The following is a 15588-nucleotide window of genomic DNA, read 5'->3' on the forward strand; positions in this document are numbered from 1 at the left end:
ACCAGGAGTTTTCAAATAGATGAGATTTGTCCAAGTGAGATCATCAGTATGTCATTTACTGTGACTGTAATCTTGCAATCAATAGCCAATGCACTTGTGACCAATTCGCAAACATGTTATTTGACAGATTATTGTCAAGACATTTGAACACTTTTCAAGATAAATTAAATGTTTAGAAATAATAACTGAAAAGTCCCTAGAGTAAGCCTACTTAATATTCTAGGAGCATTGTCTTTATATACATACACAGACATATATGCTTACATTTATATATACTTATATATACCCATGTAAGATCTAAAAGTGTTTTGCTTTTGTCTAAAAATAGTTCTCTAACTGATGTGATTTTTTAAAAGCCCATGGCAAAGATAACATTGGAATTTGTTTAATTTTTCTCTGTTTTAGACTCAATTTCTCTTCCCAGTTATAGTTGAACGAGAAAGAGGTTCTAGTTCTCAGTCATAGACAGAAATTTATAGTAAAGAGACCACCCAAAATCTAATAAAAAGATACAAAAGCCAAGCTCAAAAAGAAAAAATAAAGCACATGAAATATAGGTGCAGAAAACTAATTTGTTTTTTTCCAAAAAAAAAAATCATAAACCTGTGTTGCATTGTAAAATGCAGAACTGTACAGGCATGTATGTTAGAAATGCAAAAGTTAGCCCTAAAAAAGTGGCAGTTATTAAAAATTGATTCCTTTAAGCTTGCCTTTTTGCTCTAAAGTGAAACCTTTGGAGTAGGGGTGTCAAACTCGTTTTCACCGGGGGCCACATCAGCCTCACTACTCCTACATTTGTACAGTCCTAAAATTACATTCAGCCCTTTGAAGGAAACCATGAGTCTGATGTGGCCCTCAGTGAAAATGAGTTTGACATCCCTGTGTTAGAGATTGAACAGAGGAGTCCATGTAACTTCATTTGAAAAAACAGAACGGCAAAGCAGAAAGCTTCTTAAAGCCATGTGACAACAACGAAGGGCCCTGAGATTAACATCTCTATGTTTATTTCATTATTTTATAAATTAAAAATTATAAACAGAACTACAAGGTTGATTGGAAATTTTGACTAGGAATTGGGATTTTTAATCAATAGTTTACCATGTTGCAGTCTTTGCAAACTACTACTTCTATTAGGATCAATGGGGACAAGTTCTTCCTAGGTTGATCATAAAAACAGCTGAAAACACTCTCTCTCTTTCGGACTATCCTGGCAATTAAGATGGAGCAAAGGACCATGATCACCAGCTCTTGTATTTAATAAGGAAACAAGCCTTCAATGGTTTTTAAGTGGTGGAGTTCCTGTGACCGACTTACTGTCCTGTGGCTGCTGGGAGCTACCATTCCATAAAGGTGGCCAGTTTCCACATACATAAAAGCATTCTGGTCAGAGAAAGAGTAACCAAAGTAATTAACTGCCATGTTATGTCTTTACTCGGTACTCCTTCAACATATTGGTTTCATTAGCAACTAATTCTAATTGGAACAACCTTACAACATGCATAGCAGCTCCAGGCCCAGAAACATTCTACTGCTGAGTTTCATCATTATTTTAAATACAAATTTTGAGGATAATTTTGTGATTCATTCTTTTCATTTTTTGTTTTAATTTATTTTTGACCATAGGCTGCAGATACCTGCTCTGCCTAAAAGAAGAGTGTTTTCTAATTGTAAATATGTAGAACATGTTGAACAAAATGAAAAAAAAAAAAAAAAAGCCTAATCCGCAGTTCATCTATTATGGATGTCAGATCACTTTATACTGTACCTCTTTAGTCACTAGGAAATGCAATGTAAAAGCTAGTCAACATTAACTCTTGAAAGAGTCTGACTACTCTTTTCTCTGTCTTATCACTGCCATTTCATGGCACCGGCATTGCTGTTTCAGAAGTGAATTTCTTTGTGGTCAGAAGAGGAAAAAGACAGTTCACAAAAGCACAAACATACACAAGGTTGTTCAGCCACAGATACTTCAAACTACTTCTCATTCTTTTTACTGTTTCCCACCTGTTATTGCATCCATAACGCTTTTCAAATTCTCATGCAGGACACAGTTACATTCACAGTTACAATTACTACCAAAGGAAAACTGAAGTTACTGTATCAAGATTTGAACAGTAGGAGGGCAAGGGCTAGAGGCTTTGTTCAGTTTTAGCCTTTCTTTTCCAGTTCAGTTTTAGATGTTATGTTACAATGGTGTATATATTCTATTCACTGACAAAAGCCTCTGCTCCACACAGCATTTCAGGCAGATTAAAGACAGAGTAGTTTAGTCACATTGTATCTTTCTATCTGGTGGGACAATCATTACTTTAACACAAATTCTGATAATATAATCAAAAAGGTGACTTCATTTTGTCATAGAGAAGGAAGCATTGAGAGAAACTCCAAGACATCAACACACACAAGAAATTACGAGAATTGTTTTCCTACTATGTTTACAAAATACAAGGGATTGTTTAGAGAGTAAATCTCCATAGAAATCACATCTCATATTTCTGGAATGTGTGATAAGGTCCATCTCTTTTTACTGTTATGGAGTGAAATGGAGAAGAAAAAGTAGTTCTGAGGGAATATGTAAGGTTCTACTAGGCAGAATAGCTTGGTTTTCTGGCATCTTTCATAAAGTACTTTTAGTCACATTAGCAGGGATTACAGTCATAGTTTATGTACACCACAGTGCTGCAAAGATTGTGATTCCTGGATGGGAGATCAGTGGGCAGCCAAAACAAAGGTACAATACATCAGCTGACTTCTCAATCCACCATTATCTGACACTATATACACAAAAAATGAGACAACATGTTTTCAGGTGAAATTGTCACCTCATACCTGTATGTCAGACTATTAAGAAACATGAACTCGATAATATGTTATTTATTAAATATTGCATCTTCTGTTTTATGCTACATGTTTGCCCCCTATTTTTTTTCTTTTTATATATTTCTGCTCCATATATATGTTTGAGCTACATTCTAAATTCCTTCTTAATTTTTTAGTGTCATGTTGTTTCTCCATTGAGGCTGGTTCCTCAGGCTCCTTATTTGTTCTAAGCGGGACTTTTTTTTTCTTCTGTCATGCTCACGTGTTCCTCTTCTAGCTAGGATCATTTATCTATGTACCTGTTGACACTTGCTCCTTTTCTGCTTTTACTCATTTCCTTTAATGTTACAAATCTTTCATGCTACTGACTTTCTGGCCTTTTCTGCATCAAAGAAAAACAAGTTTAGGGAAATCTCCACTAAATTGTGATCCTGTACAAAAGAGCAAACTTCATTTGCAGTTCCCTATTCCTGCAGACTTCTAGATAGAGCTGTCTTTCAGTCAAAACATAAAGAGTTATGTCTCAGCCTTATTTAGGTTTGCCCTTTGTGTAGAAAGCAGTCTGAAGTGATGTAATTCAACTGATGTGGTAATGAGATCCTTGTTGGTGAATTCTACATGTTCCTAAACATTTTAGGCATGGGTAGTGCCATATGACTGCTCCTAGTTCATACCTCCAGCTGATTGCCTAAGAACAGAGGCCTATCTCAAACTATCTCCAACTGCTCTCAAACCCCAAAATGGTTTAATATCTCTCGATATTTCTGTAGCTCACTTAACATTTCACTCATGTCTTTAGCAGGAGCTTCTCCATAGTATGTCCACATGAAAATAATCTTTGGAACCATGTTGTTTGAGCAAACATCTGTCCACTTACCTTCTTTAGGCTTTTAACCAAACAAAATTCCTGACTTTGCCTCCAGAGGTTTTCCAGAGCTCTCCCAAATCTTTTTAGTCTGTAAAAATAATCCACTTCTAAAATCCTCCTTCCACGAATAAAGTTGATGAACAATAGATTGCCATTGTGCTTGACAACAGGAAGAAAGTACAACAGCTTCTCCTTCAGGGAGACAAAGTACTTCCTGCCTCTCCACTTACCCGGCTGGTCTTCTATTTCTGAAAATGAAACAGCCTTGAATGGAGCTCTCACTTAAACAGAGATACACACACATACACACGCTGTCATAGTTAATGCAAGGCAACAATAAACCGTGGCAAATACTCTCTATTAATCCTTCCCCCACCTTTACCTGTAAAGCAGTATTATGTACTACGAGAAAACAGACGCATCTAATAGGACCTGATAATATTGTAGTTTCATAAATATGTTTGATTACTCTGGATTTCTATTTTCCCCAGTCCCTCATATACGCTGATGAGCAACAGTAGAGATAATTCACTGCAATTCCACTAGTCACAGGTAAATGAGCATCTGCTAAATGTGTAGTCAAGACAGATACTTCACTGCAAGTTATCTGTGTGAACTTCAAACTAGGGAGGCTGAGGGTAAAGAAAAAAAAAGGAATAGGAATTGGTATCACTTAATTGGAAAGTGCTAACTAGACCTTCTTCTTCTTAAGTAAGTAGAGACACATAAAAAATACCCAGCTGAAAATAGGATAAAGAGCTTCTTCTCAGTCAACCTTCTGCCTTTGGCAAGGTGTTAAGGACATTTATGCTTCTAGCTATTGGACTGCCTGCATTTATCCAAACATTTGTCAGCTCTAGATTGTGTTACCAAAATGTATCCTGACATCTTGAAAATTGCTTGGAAATGAAAGCTTGTGAAGAACAATTTTGTCCTTTTATATATTAATATGTATATTAATATAAGAAAGTCTTTAAATAAGTTTTCATCTGCTCCTAATCCATAAATTATACCAAATGTATTGGCTCACAGTGGTCTTAATCCCATATAGCCTATACTAACCTCCCTGTGATCATAGGACATGGGTGAACCATTTTTAATGCAAAATAAGTGAATTTTGAAAAAATGTGGTTATCATTTAGTGGCAATTATTTGGCAAATACATGGATAATTTGGATAGAGAGAAAAAACCTCCAGAATTTCTTATTGTAAAACCAAGCTCATTTTTAAAAAGCATCCTAAAATTGACTTAGGATGAGGCAAAACTTTGAATTCAGTCTGGCTTCAAATATTTGGAAGTTGTCATGTAAGCAGAAAATTAGTTTGGGGAAATTTGCTTTAGATTAACTTACTAATAAAGCCAAACTTATGAATCATTGTGATACTTTTTACACAGCAGCTACCTACCTTTTAAGTGAACAGTTTCAACTGAGGACATGTTATTTACCAGAGAACAATCTTCAAAACTGTTTGATCACCAAAAAACCCTAATGCTGTGTTGGGTTTCAAAGACATGACAATTCCTATGTGATTACTCATGTTCAACTGAAGGATGAAACTTAAGTGATGACGATTTTTGCTTTAGTTATGAGAAAGATGAAAATTCATTTTACTGTTTGCTTGGCTAGGATAACACTGGATTTGTCCACTGGATGCTGTTCAATATTTTACTGAATTCAATACTGAAACCACTGTCTGTGGTTTACAAGAAGTAGGTGCCTGCTTAAAAACTTAATTGATTGATTCCTAGTTTGGTACCCATTTAGGTACATCTGTTATTCAAGTGACAGCTACAGATGCTGATGATGCCAACTATGGAAACAGTGCCAAAGTGGTGTACAGCATCCTCCAGGGACAGCCATATTTCTCAGTGGATCCAGAAACAGGTTAGTAATTCATCAGTCTTACTTTTTGCAATGACAGATACAGGAGGCAGGGATCAATAAGCTTTTCACTTGCATTTACATATTGGAACAGGCCTATGGGATCACATGACGTGATATGAAACTGATACACTTTTTCTAAATGGAAACTGGAGTCACAATAACAGTATGTGTTCTAGTGGGTTTTTTTGTTGCTTTTGGGTTTGTGTTTGTTGTTTTTTTGTTTGTTTGTTTGTTTTTTCCTTAAAATAATAGTGTTTAAAAGAATTACTGCTTTACTTGGTGTGAATTAGATTTCTGGAAGACAACTGTTAACTGTAAAAGTCAATAGTTCAGAAAGGGTGTAGAATATTGTAAAGGGTCCAAAGAGTCCTGAAAGTATTAAAGCTTATTTTACAATTAAAAAAAAAAGTATAACCTCAAAGGTAAATTAATTATTTCTAAAAGTTTGTGATAGAGTCTTGACCATTGACAATTTTTAACTCAAGCTGCTTTTTGAAACTATATTCTGATTCCAACAGTTCTTAGAATTTAAGCAAGAAGCATTCATATTTTAAGAAGTAAAACATGAATGAAAGCCTTTCTTACTGTTATGCAAGATATCAGATAAGAGATAGACACAAAGAAGAAAAACTTGTGTGAACTTTGGATATCTATAATCCAAAATCTGGGTTCAAAATGAAACAAAAAGGAACATCTTCCCCAATTCAGATACCTATTCCTAATTCATGTAAGACTTTGCATTAGCTCATTCCTGCATGTTATCAACATTGTTCTGGTTTGAGAATCCAAAATTAAAGTGCAATTTTGCCCAGAATCCCCAAAGTTCCTGATCCATTGAGCATGATCAAATGGTGGCTAATTTCCTTCTGAAACAATTTATTTTTCAAATACAGCAAGAGCATTATATCAAAAGGTTAATAAGGGTCACGTGGCTATATTTTTAAAAGGCAGCATAATGGTTTTGCCTAGGATTAAAGAGTGTGGGGTTTGTCCACCTTTTCCTATCCTACTCCTTTTTCTCTTTTCTACAATCCCTTACACAAAATATCTTTACCAGGCATGAGCAAGGAAAAAAGATTAGTACCACATGGTCATTAAACTGATGGCAATACATGGTTAGGCAGATAGGCAGTTTGTGGGAGACCTGGGATCTCATCCTTGGTTGTGGGATTATCTTTCATTTTTATCCAATTTGCTTTTCAATATTGTATATATTAACAAACCTAGTTATGGTAATCAGAACCTGGTAATCCTGGATCAAATGTAAGTGCCATAACCACTAGACTATTGAGGTTCTTTTCGTTGTTTCACTTTCTTTCTAGAAGGAGGAGTTTTCCAGGGTTACTTATTTTCTTTTGTTTAATAGAGGAGGTTCCATACCAAGCTTGTAATGAAATTCTTCTTCTAAGAAAGGAAAGGCAGAGGTGTGAATCCTTCAATAAAAAAATGATGCTGTATTTAAATTCCCCCACTTCAAAAAAGAAAGCTCTCATCACTTCAGCCTTGTAAAGCCACCACCCTTCTAAATACAGAAGAAACCCAAACAAACCAACATACAGAAAACCTCAATCAAACAAACAATAAAAACAAAACAAACTAAAATCCAACATGAAAGAAAACATGAGTGTGTCCACTTTAATGCAAAGGTCTTTTGGACTTGTATCCCAGAAGGACTCAGGTTGCTTCTTTGTTCAGGCCATGGGACTTTCAGTTTTGTCACCTGAGGTCTTTTTTTTTTTTTCTTTTTTGTGCTGTCCCATAGTGTAAGACATTTAATTTCTGTTTATAAAATACCCGAGACTGGACATCCAAAAAATATTTTCCAACACCAACTTTACAGTCTTATCCAATTCTTTTATTATCTATATCCCTAGCTGATTTACAGTGGCCAACACTGGGCATCGATATCTGTGATTTATTACACTGTAAAGTAATGAAACCAGTGCATGTAAGAGCTCAGCCTTGTGCTATAATATCAGAGCCTCATCTGGGCTGAAGATTGCATAATGCATTAAAATAATAATTAGAAATGGTAGCTGAAAAATTTAATGAATTCAACAAATACATTTGTATTTTTGTTATTGAAAGAATAATTAAATTGATTTAGCACATCACAAACAATGAATAATATCTGTTAACATTTATTTATCTTTTCTTCTTAAAATTACATTAAATCAGCCACAGATTGAAAGGCTTATCACTGTCTATCTTGTTTTGGTACTTATGGATTAACATCTGCACAGTATATCTTACATGAATCCATTTAAAAACTCTGAGATTAGAGTGAGTGGTGCTTCTTCTTCTTCACCTCTCTGTCTCTCCTTTTTTTCTCTTTTCCAAGGCATAATCAAGACTGCTTTACCAGACATGAGCAGAGAAAACAGGGAACAGTATCAAGTGGTCATCCAGGCAAAAGACATGGGAGGCCAGATGGGAGGACTATCGGGGACTACCACTGTGAACATCACGCTGACTGATGTCAACAACAATCCACCTCACTTCCCTCAGAGTACAGATCATCTAATTGTTCTCTTGTTTTCCAGCTAGACTCTTTAAAATCAACTGTTTCAGTGTCAGCATCTGGGATCTTATTATTTTCTCTCTTTTTCTTTTTTTTTTTTTTTTTTCAGTATAAGTACTACCTCACAGCTGTATCTGCTTATGTCACAGCATTATTAGGGCAAATAGGAATCTCTGCCTTCATGTTTTTAACAGCAAAGTATTTATTGGAGTGAAAAACTCTCTTCCTGTTCTTACTCTGTTTGAAAGAATGTGAACTATAACAATAACCCAGGCTAACTGCAGGGACTTGAAAGCCTTTAAAGGAATTTAATTACAAAATCTATGGTTCAGTTTTTGGAGACCATTGTAGTTCCATGTGTTTAGGTAGGCAAATATGTCAACAAATTTTCTAATGTACCACCTTACACAGTCAGAGTTGGTCAGGTGGTATGCACTGCTGGAAGTCTAAGCATTTTGTTTAGGAACTTGTAATTTATTTTATGATTTATGTTATGTTATGATTTTGATAAACTAGACCAGTTTGATATAATTAGGTTTTTTAAAAATATCTCTGTAGAATAAAAAATGGCAAACAACAGAAGGCTACACAGTACACAAAACTTCACAGCGTACTGCAGGTCCTTTCATCAGAGGCCACTGCTTTAAATCCAGTCCCAAGTTGTTATAATCAGTGTCTGATAAATGTTTGATAGGCTGCAGATAGAAGAATTTACAGCCTCAGTTCAGTGCCTGCTGGAAAAATGCCCACATTATAAAATTTGAATTGCTTGTTGGCACTGATTAGGGACCTGATTGGCTCTCTTTACAGATTCACCAAGGACTGAACAAACAGAGCTGATTCAGAAAACTGTCTCAAGAACTTGAAGAAACCTGAAAATCACTTCAGTACCATGGCAATAAGTACACTCAGAATAATATAAACAGGTCAATCTAGAACAGATTTTAAAAAATATTAGAAAACTCTGATAGTGTGGGAGAAAGGATTCTTGAAATTGCATATAACTTTTTTTTAATCCGTGTTCGTGATAACAGGTTGCTTTTTAAAAAGATAGGGGAGGGGAAGTACTGAAGTATCCATAAAGAAAACGTACATTGAATTCACACTCAGAGTTTACTTGCTGAGAATCACCTTCACATAGCAAACTCAAACAGCAATTTTTAACTAATATTTCTATTTGACTTCAGGAGGGGATACTGCTTGAACATGTATAGCATAATATAGTACTTTGGTGAATAAGAATTCTTGAACATAAATTAGAATACAGTATAGCACATTACATTGTAAGCTTATTTTGCTGATTTATTTATTTATTTATTTTTAATAAATAATACAGAACACATAGAACTGCAAAATAACTTGTGGTTTTCAGTCTCCTTAGCCTTTGTTTCTTATGATGCTCTTCTTTCAAGATTAGCTGAAGCCTGAGATCTATGGAAGTTCTTCTGATTATTTCAATAAGCTCTGCGTTTAGTGCTTACTTATAGAGAAATTTTCACAATTGATACCTCACAAAATGTTCTCCATAACTTTCTATTTTGAACATTGCTGAAACACATTGGATGGGTATAGAAGACCTGCTGTGGGATCTACTGAATGATGCAATTTTCATTTTGCTGATGCCTTTTCCCTCTCATTTCCTTTCTCCTCAACTGGGTGGTTTTCAACACGTCCTAGGAAATCAAACATAGAGAAACATCTGAACATTTTGATTTCTTCTTAGATAGTTATAAAGGGGGTAGATCTTGAAAGGACTATCTAGTTCTCAAGTCCACTCCTCCTAAAAACAATCATCTTCTATTTTCTCTTATGTGAGGCAACAATAGATGAAAATTTGGCCCAAAGCAGAGGGTTAATTGCAAATGGAAAGAACAGGAGTTGATGTCAATGTACTGAAGAACTAAAGATTGATTTCTTAGAGAGACAGAAGAAAGGAAAATGTCAGAGTACACTGTGAAGTTCTGGTTGTTCAGACTGCATTAAGAAGGAACAAATTTTCTACTCTTTTTTGTTTGTTTGTTTTCCTGAAAGGAATCCTGGACAGTTAAAAGACATAGCCCTAAACTGAATTTAAATGTCACCATGATGAAAAATCTTACACTTTTTCAGTTCAGTTGTACTCCAAACCAAATTAGCCATCCTGCATGCTAGAAATGTGTAGCACTCACACAGCAACACAAAAGTAAGGACTGCTTTCAGATGCAAAAGCTTTCAAGAGAGATATTTATTCTGGAAGAAATCATAAGTAGCATGATTAAATCTGTTCTTACAGTCTTTCTGGCTCACCTGCCAAAATCTTGAATTTGAGAAAGCCTTCCAACTTATGGTTAGCTGCCAGGAATCCTACATTCCATGCTATTTTCAGCCTGGTTTAAGGCAATAACATATATTTTAATCTATCTGAATTGCAGTCAAACAGTCTACTTGCTGAGTTTTCACTTAACAACCTTAAATTTATGATTTATCATCAAGCATTAGCTTCCATCTTGTTATACATCTATATAAACATAAGGTATTTGCAATGATACTCTTTTATACTCAGTCTGTACAATTGGAGATAGAAATTCAGTGAGCATTCAGACATTTGGTATAGTCCTTGAACTTAAAAGCAATCTTCAGGACTCTTTAAATGTCTTAAAAGGAAGCAAAGGATGTGTAAATATAGGAAACAAGCTAGTTGGAAGAAAGATACTTGACTGTAGTCTACTACAAGTCAGTGTAATTTATACAGATTCTTACTGGACCCTTCAAATAAAGATTGTGCATGTTATCAGGTGCTATTTTTGTCAGGTCCAGGCACTTTAAGATACTTTTCCAAAGCTACTACTTCACACAGTAAATTAATAATACTTTACATGAGATAACAGATGAAAAATACCCATCAGATTTTGCAATGTCACATGTAAAATGCTGAATATATCAAAATCTGTTTTCACATTTTCTTGATGGCAAATAACAGACACTGAAAGAGCACAAAAAGTATGTGCAGAATAAATAAAATAAAATCTGAATGTATCTGCACTTCAGTCAACTATAGCAATTAACACGAACATGTACCCAAATGGTCTTTACCATGACTCTAGTATGTGTTACCAGTAATGGATGAATTAGTTATTTTAACACAGAATACCGACAAATCTTCAATATCTTTTTAAAGAGTTTAAAAAAACCACAAAACTATTCTCTTTTAGTCTCCTTCTAAAGTTCCAGCTGGTTTCTACAACTCTTATGTCTTGAGAAAAAAAAAAAATAAATAAAATCCCCTACTATTTCTAAATATAACTGGGAGCACTTCTAGAAAACTGGGAAAAACAAATATATACATATAGTGTTAAATTATCAAGGTTAGAACCAGTGTTTTATTGTTGCACTTTTCCTTATAGCTGAAGAAAAAAAAAAAAAAGACATCAAAAGCAGAATAGTAAATGGCTTTGAAGAGTCACTTGAAGTTTTTGTGACAGTTTGTCAAACAAATCCAAAGCCTGTTTTAAACTTTGGTATGATGACTAACAACATTTTTCCTGAAGTGTTTCTAACTTCAAGTTACTTGAAAAATTAAGATGAAATTTCAGATGTTTATTGCTCAGAAGAACCAAGCTTCTCAAAATAATAAATTCTTGATTTTGCTCTTCCAGGCACCTACCAGTTCAGCTCTCCTGAGTCTGCACCACCTGGGACTCCTGTTGGCAGAATTAAAGCCAATGACCCTGATGTGGGTGAAAATGCAGAGATTGAGTATAGCATCTCCAATGGGGATGGATCAGACATGTTTGATATCGTCACTGACAAGGACACACAGGAAGGGATTATAACTGTCAAAAAGGTTTATTTTTTCTCCTTCTCTTTTATATGTAGTTAACTCTTCAGGTGTTATGGTTATCTTTCTTTTTTTTCCAGGGAAAAGTAGGGTAGATCTCACAAGGGGTCAAGCTGCCAAGGAGTTGTTGAATTAGTCTTGTTCTTCTCTTCCTTCAGCAGATATCTGTTATTTTCAGGTCTCGAGGGAAATTTACTGGCATGTCACTTCACATAAAGCAATATTTCAGTGGCTCCTGTTTGTTCAATATATATTCTGTCAGACATGCTGCTTCTGAATAAGGGCTGCGAAAACCTGCAGGAGTTCAGTTCACACAGGGGTTTGTCAACTGAATGCTGCAGTAAGGCTCACAAGGGTTGAAGGCTCACCTGAAGTTTCCTGAACTTACATCTCCAAGGCTAAACAATCCCTCTCTAATCTGTCCAACAGTCAGGTATCTCCAGTACCTAAAATCTGTCTTGATTTAAGCCCAACATTAGTGAAGCTTAATTTGTTACATGCTATGTCAACGGAAGTCCAAAGAGCAAAGCTGTGGGCAGAAATGTAATTCAAAATACCACCTCTGACAGATTTATTTGTCATATTTTAGTGTTCAGACTGTTTAACTCTGTAAACTATTTTCAGTTCTATTCTTACTGAATATATCATTAACAATTAATTGATATACACATGTGTAATATAGATCTATATACATATATTTGGAAATGCATATTTATGTACGTGTATATGTGTGCACATATGAATGTATATATGGATATGCGTAATTTAAATGTTACATAGACTGGAAATCAGACCTCATAGTTTTTCTTTTCACTCTGGAATATGGAGGCCAGGGACAGGTGTGGGCTGCTCCTGATGGAAAGTAAATAAGGGTAGATGGTAATGCAGGAGGAGTAATGAAAAAGGAAATAGGACAAAGAACATTTAAGAGCTGGGATTATTGTTATTTTTCCAACAAACGAGGTGAGATAAATGCGACCTTAGAAATTCTTACTTGTGCATTGAGTCCAACTTCCCTGTTTCTTTCTCTCTTTCTGTTTTACTATCGATTGACCCCTCCTGGTTTTCCAGGAATCTGACCAAGGGATCATAATTGCCTTGCTGCCATACAATACTCCTTATTTTTCTTATAACTAGAACAAGCCTAATATACTCTGTCTTCTCCAAGATTCATTAAACTTTAGAGCTTTTTTCCCTAAAAATTACTATACTGTTAATTCAGCATTATGAAACTGATTCACATTTCTTGTAAAGTGACACATTATTCTTTATTATTATTATTTGCTCCCCAGCATCTGGATTTTGAAAACAAGTTGTTATATACTTTAAGAGTAGAAGCAACCAACACTCATCCTGATCCTCGTTTTCTTCAGCTGGGACCATTCAGAGACACAGCTTTTGTCAAAATATCCGTGGAAGACATAGATGAACCTCCAGTGTTCAGCAGACCCTGGTATTTAATAGAGGTAGATGAAGATGCCAAGGAAGGAAACATTATTGGGCAGGTTGTAGCCCAAGATCCGGATATAACAAAGAATGCAATAAAGTAAGCTATTACAGAATATAAAATGTTTTAGATGCAGGTCAAGTCTCATGCACAAAGTATGATGAGAGTGCAGTACAATAAGAAGTCACTTGAGTAATGAAGCCCATAGGGGCTACTGAAAAGTGTCAAGCAGAGAAATAACTATGTGAGTTTGTGAAGTCAAACACAGTTAACAGTGCAGGGCATGCTTCTGAAGGACAGCCTGTTGACACCAGGCAAAAAAGAGAGGTCAGCATTTAATTGACATTATGCCATACTTTCACCAAACTGTTCATGAGATTATGCTTTTAAACCATGTCTCCAATGGCAAACTTATGTAAAATACTCAAAACAGTGTATTTCTATCCTCTTGCTGGTTGATAGCAGTCAGCCTTCTGTATCTTCATAATCTCCTAGAAATATCAGTGTCTACCATGTTCCATAGCTTAACTATTTAATGGTCACATTATATTAAATAATAAATGATTGTGAATAACAATTAGAAAGAAGAATTCAGTGTTGTGAAATTTCTGTAATTGTTACCCATCTGCCAAAGACAGCACTGAAATTTGTGTATTTACCATGCAACTGATTAGGAAACCTGATTTCTGCACTACTGAACAAGCCTGTCGCATTCCACAACAGCAACATTTGAGGTAGGAGGTATGAGAGGGGGAAGAAAAAAACCCCATATTTTATGTAATCTAGGTATAAAAACTCAGTTTAACCTGATAGTGACTGGTAAATACTAGACTAATTAAGAAACACGTGTAAAACAAGTTTTTTTTTCCTGGCTGGGAAAGAAAAAGGCAAAAGTAAGTGTCATAAAATAAGATTTTAAGAAATTTTGTTTTAAAAAAAACTAATCCAAATATTTTTGTGGTGATTTTGATGGTCCTTGTGACATCTCAAAAGTGTCTTGTTTTAAATTGATGCTTAACTCTGTCTGTAATGTGTGCCCTTTGACGAATGAGTTATCCAAGAAACAACTAATTTGCAAAAAATATTATCTTGGAATGTTCACTTTCAGTTGTTGTTCCAGCATTCACTTTATAAGCTAAAATACAAGTTCAAATATCATTCTAACACACTGCCCACATAAATATTTTGCTCTTCATCCCACTCACTAGTCTTAAAAAATTGTTTCTCAGTATTTGTAGCATTGCACTTCTCAGGCAGTTTCAGGAAAGCCTCAGTGAATTGTAAAGAAAACAGCCTTGATTAAGCACAGTTAAAATTAGAAAACTTTTAGAGATGGCTGTGAGCTAAACCAGAGACTATAACAGGAAAGAGTGATGTTCAGTTGCACTGTATCTTGACAGATATTCTGTGGATCGACACACTGACCTTGACAGAATATTCAACATCTATTCAGGAAATGGATCCTTATTCATCTCAAAGCCACTTGACCGGGAAGAAACACCTTGGCACAACATCACTGTCATAGCAACTGAAATCAGTAAGTTTGTGAAAAGATAATTTAGAATTCTCAGTCTCAACAAAACTGTGTACAGCATATATTAGACAAGTTAAATGATTCCCTGAGAATTCTCAGCAAATAATTTGGGGCAGGTATGATACACTGGCTTCGTCCTAAGTGAAGTCTTTGAGAAAATCCTTGGAAAAAAAGATGTCCGTAACAGACAAAAAACATATTGTCAGAAGGACCACAGTAAACAGGGCAATAAATTATGCGTTACCACAACTGCTTTAACTTATCTCAGGAAATTAATTCGACTGAAGCCAAGAAGAGAAAATTCTTCCCCCTCCATGTCTGAAACAAAGCCTGGGCCTGTCTTTCACCTGGATTCTTTACTATTCTATTAGACCCTTTTAGGTCTGGACATTTCTTGCCTGCCTTTTCTTTCCAGACAACTGGTAGCAGTTATCAGGGGGAAAGAGAGACACTGACTTTAGGGAACGACTTTTCTTCCTTCTTTCGTTCTCTCTATATATTCCCCAGGAGTCTATGTGCTTAACAGACTGGGAGTCAGGTAATATGGAGAGATGAATTATATCCTCATAATCAGACAGACTGATATCTCTTCCTCACAAATGCTTTTTTATTTTTTGTTCAAATATGGTCTCTATTTTCAATATGCATACTGCGAGATTCATCTCTAGTGAGAGCTTGACCTTGGAAGACAAGTT

The 15588-nt window shown here is 35.3% G+C and overlaps 1 protein-coding gene across 2 annotated transcripts in view; it reads left to right on the forward strand.

Moving 5' to 3' along the window:
• Positions 1 to 15588, forward strand: part of CDH9 (cadherin 9) — a 90443-nt gene that overhangs the window by 60152 nt on the left and 14703 nt on the right. The window contains exons 4-8 of one of the 2 annotated variants that reach the window (XM_065830355.2): positions 5455 to 5574; positions 7916 to 8083; positions 11731 to 11918; positions 13205 to 13458; positions 14760 to 14896. In XM_065830355.2, coding sequence (XP_065686427.1) covers positions 5455 to 5574; positions 7916 to 8083; positions 11731 to 11918; positions 13205 to 13458; positions 14760 to 14896 — 867 coding nt within the window. The remainder of the gene's footprint in view (positions 1 to 5454; positions 5575 to 7915; positions 8084 to 11730; positions 11919 to 13204; positions 13459 to 14759; positions 14897 to 15588) is intronic. The other variant, XM_065830357.2, reaches the window with a different exon arrangement.

This window comes from Patagioenas fasciata, chromosome 2 (assembly GCF_037038585.1).
Source record: "Patagioenas fasciata isolate bPatFas1 chromosome 2, bPatFas1.hap1, whole genome shotgun sequence".
NCBI lineage: Eukaryota > Metazoa > Chordata > Aves > Columbiformes > Columbidae > Patagioenas > Patagioenas fasciata.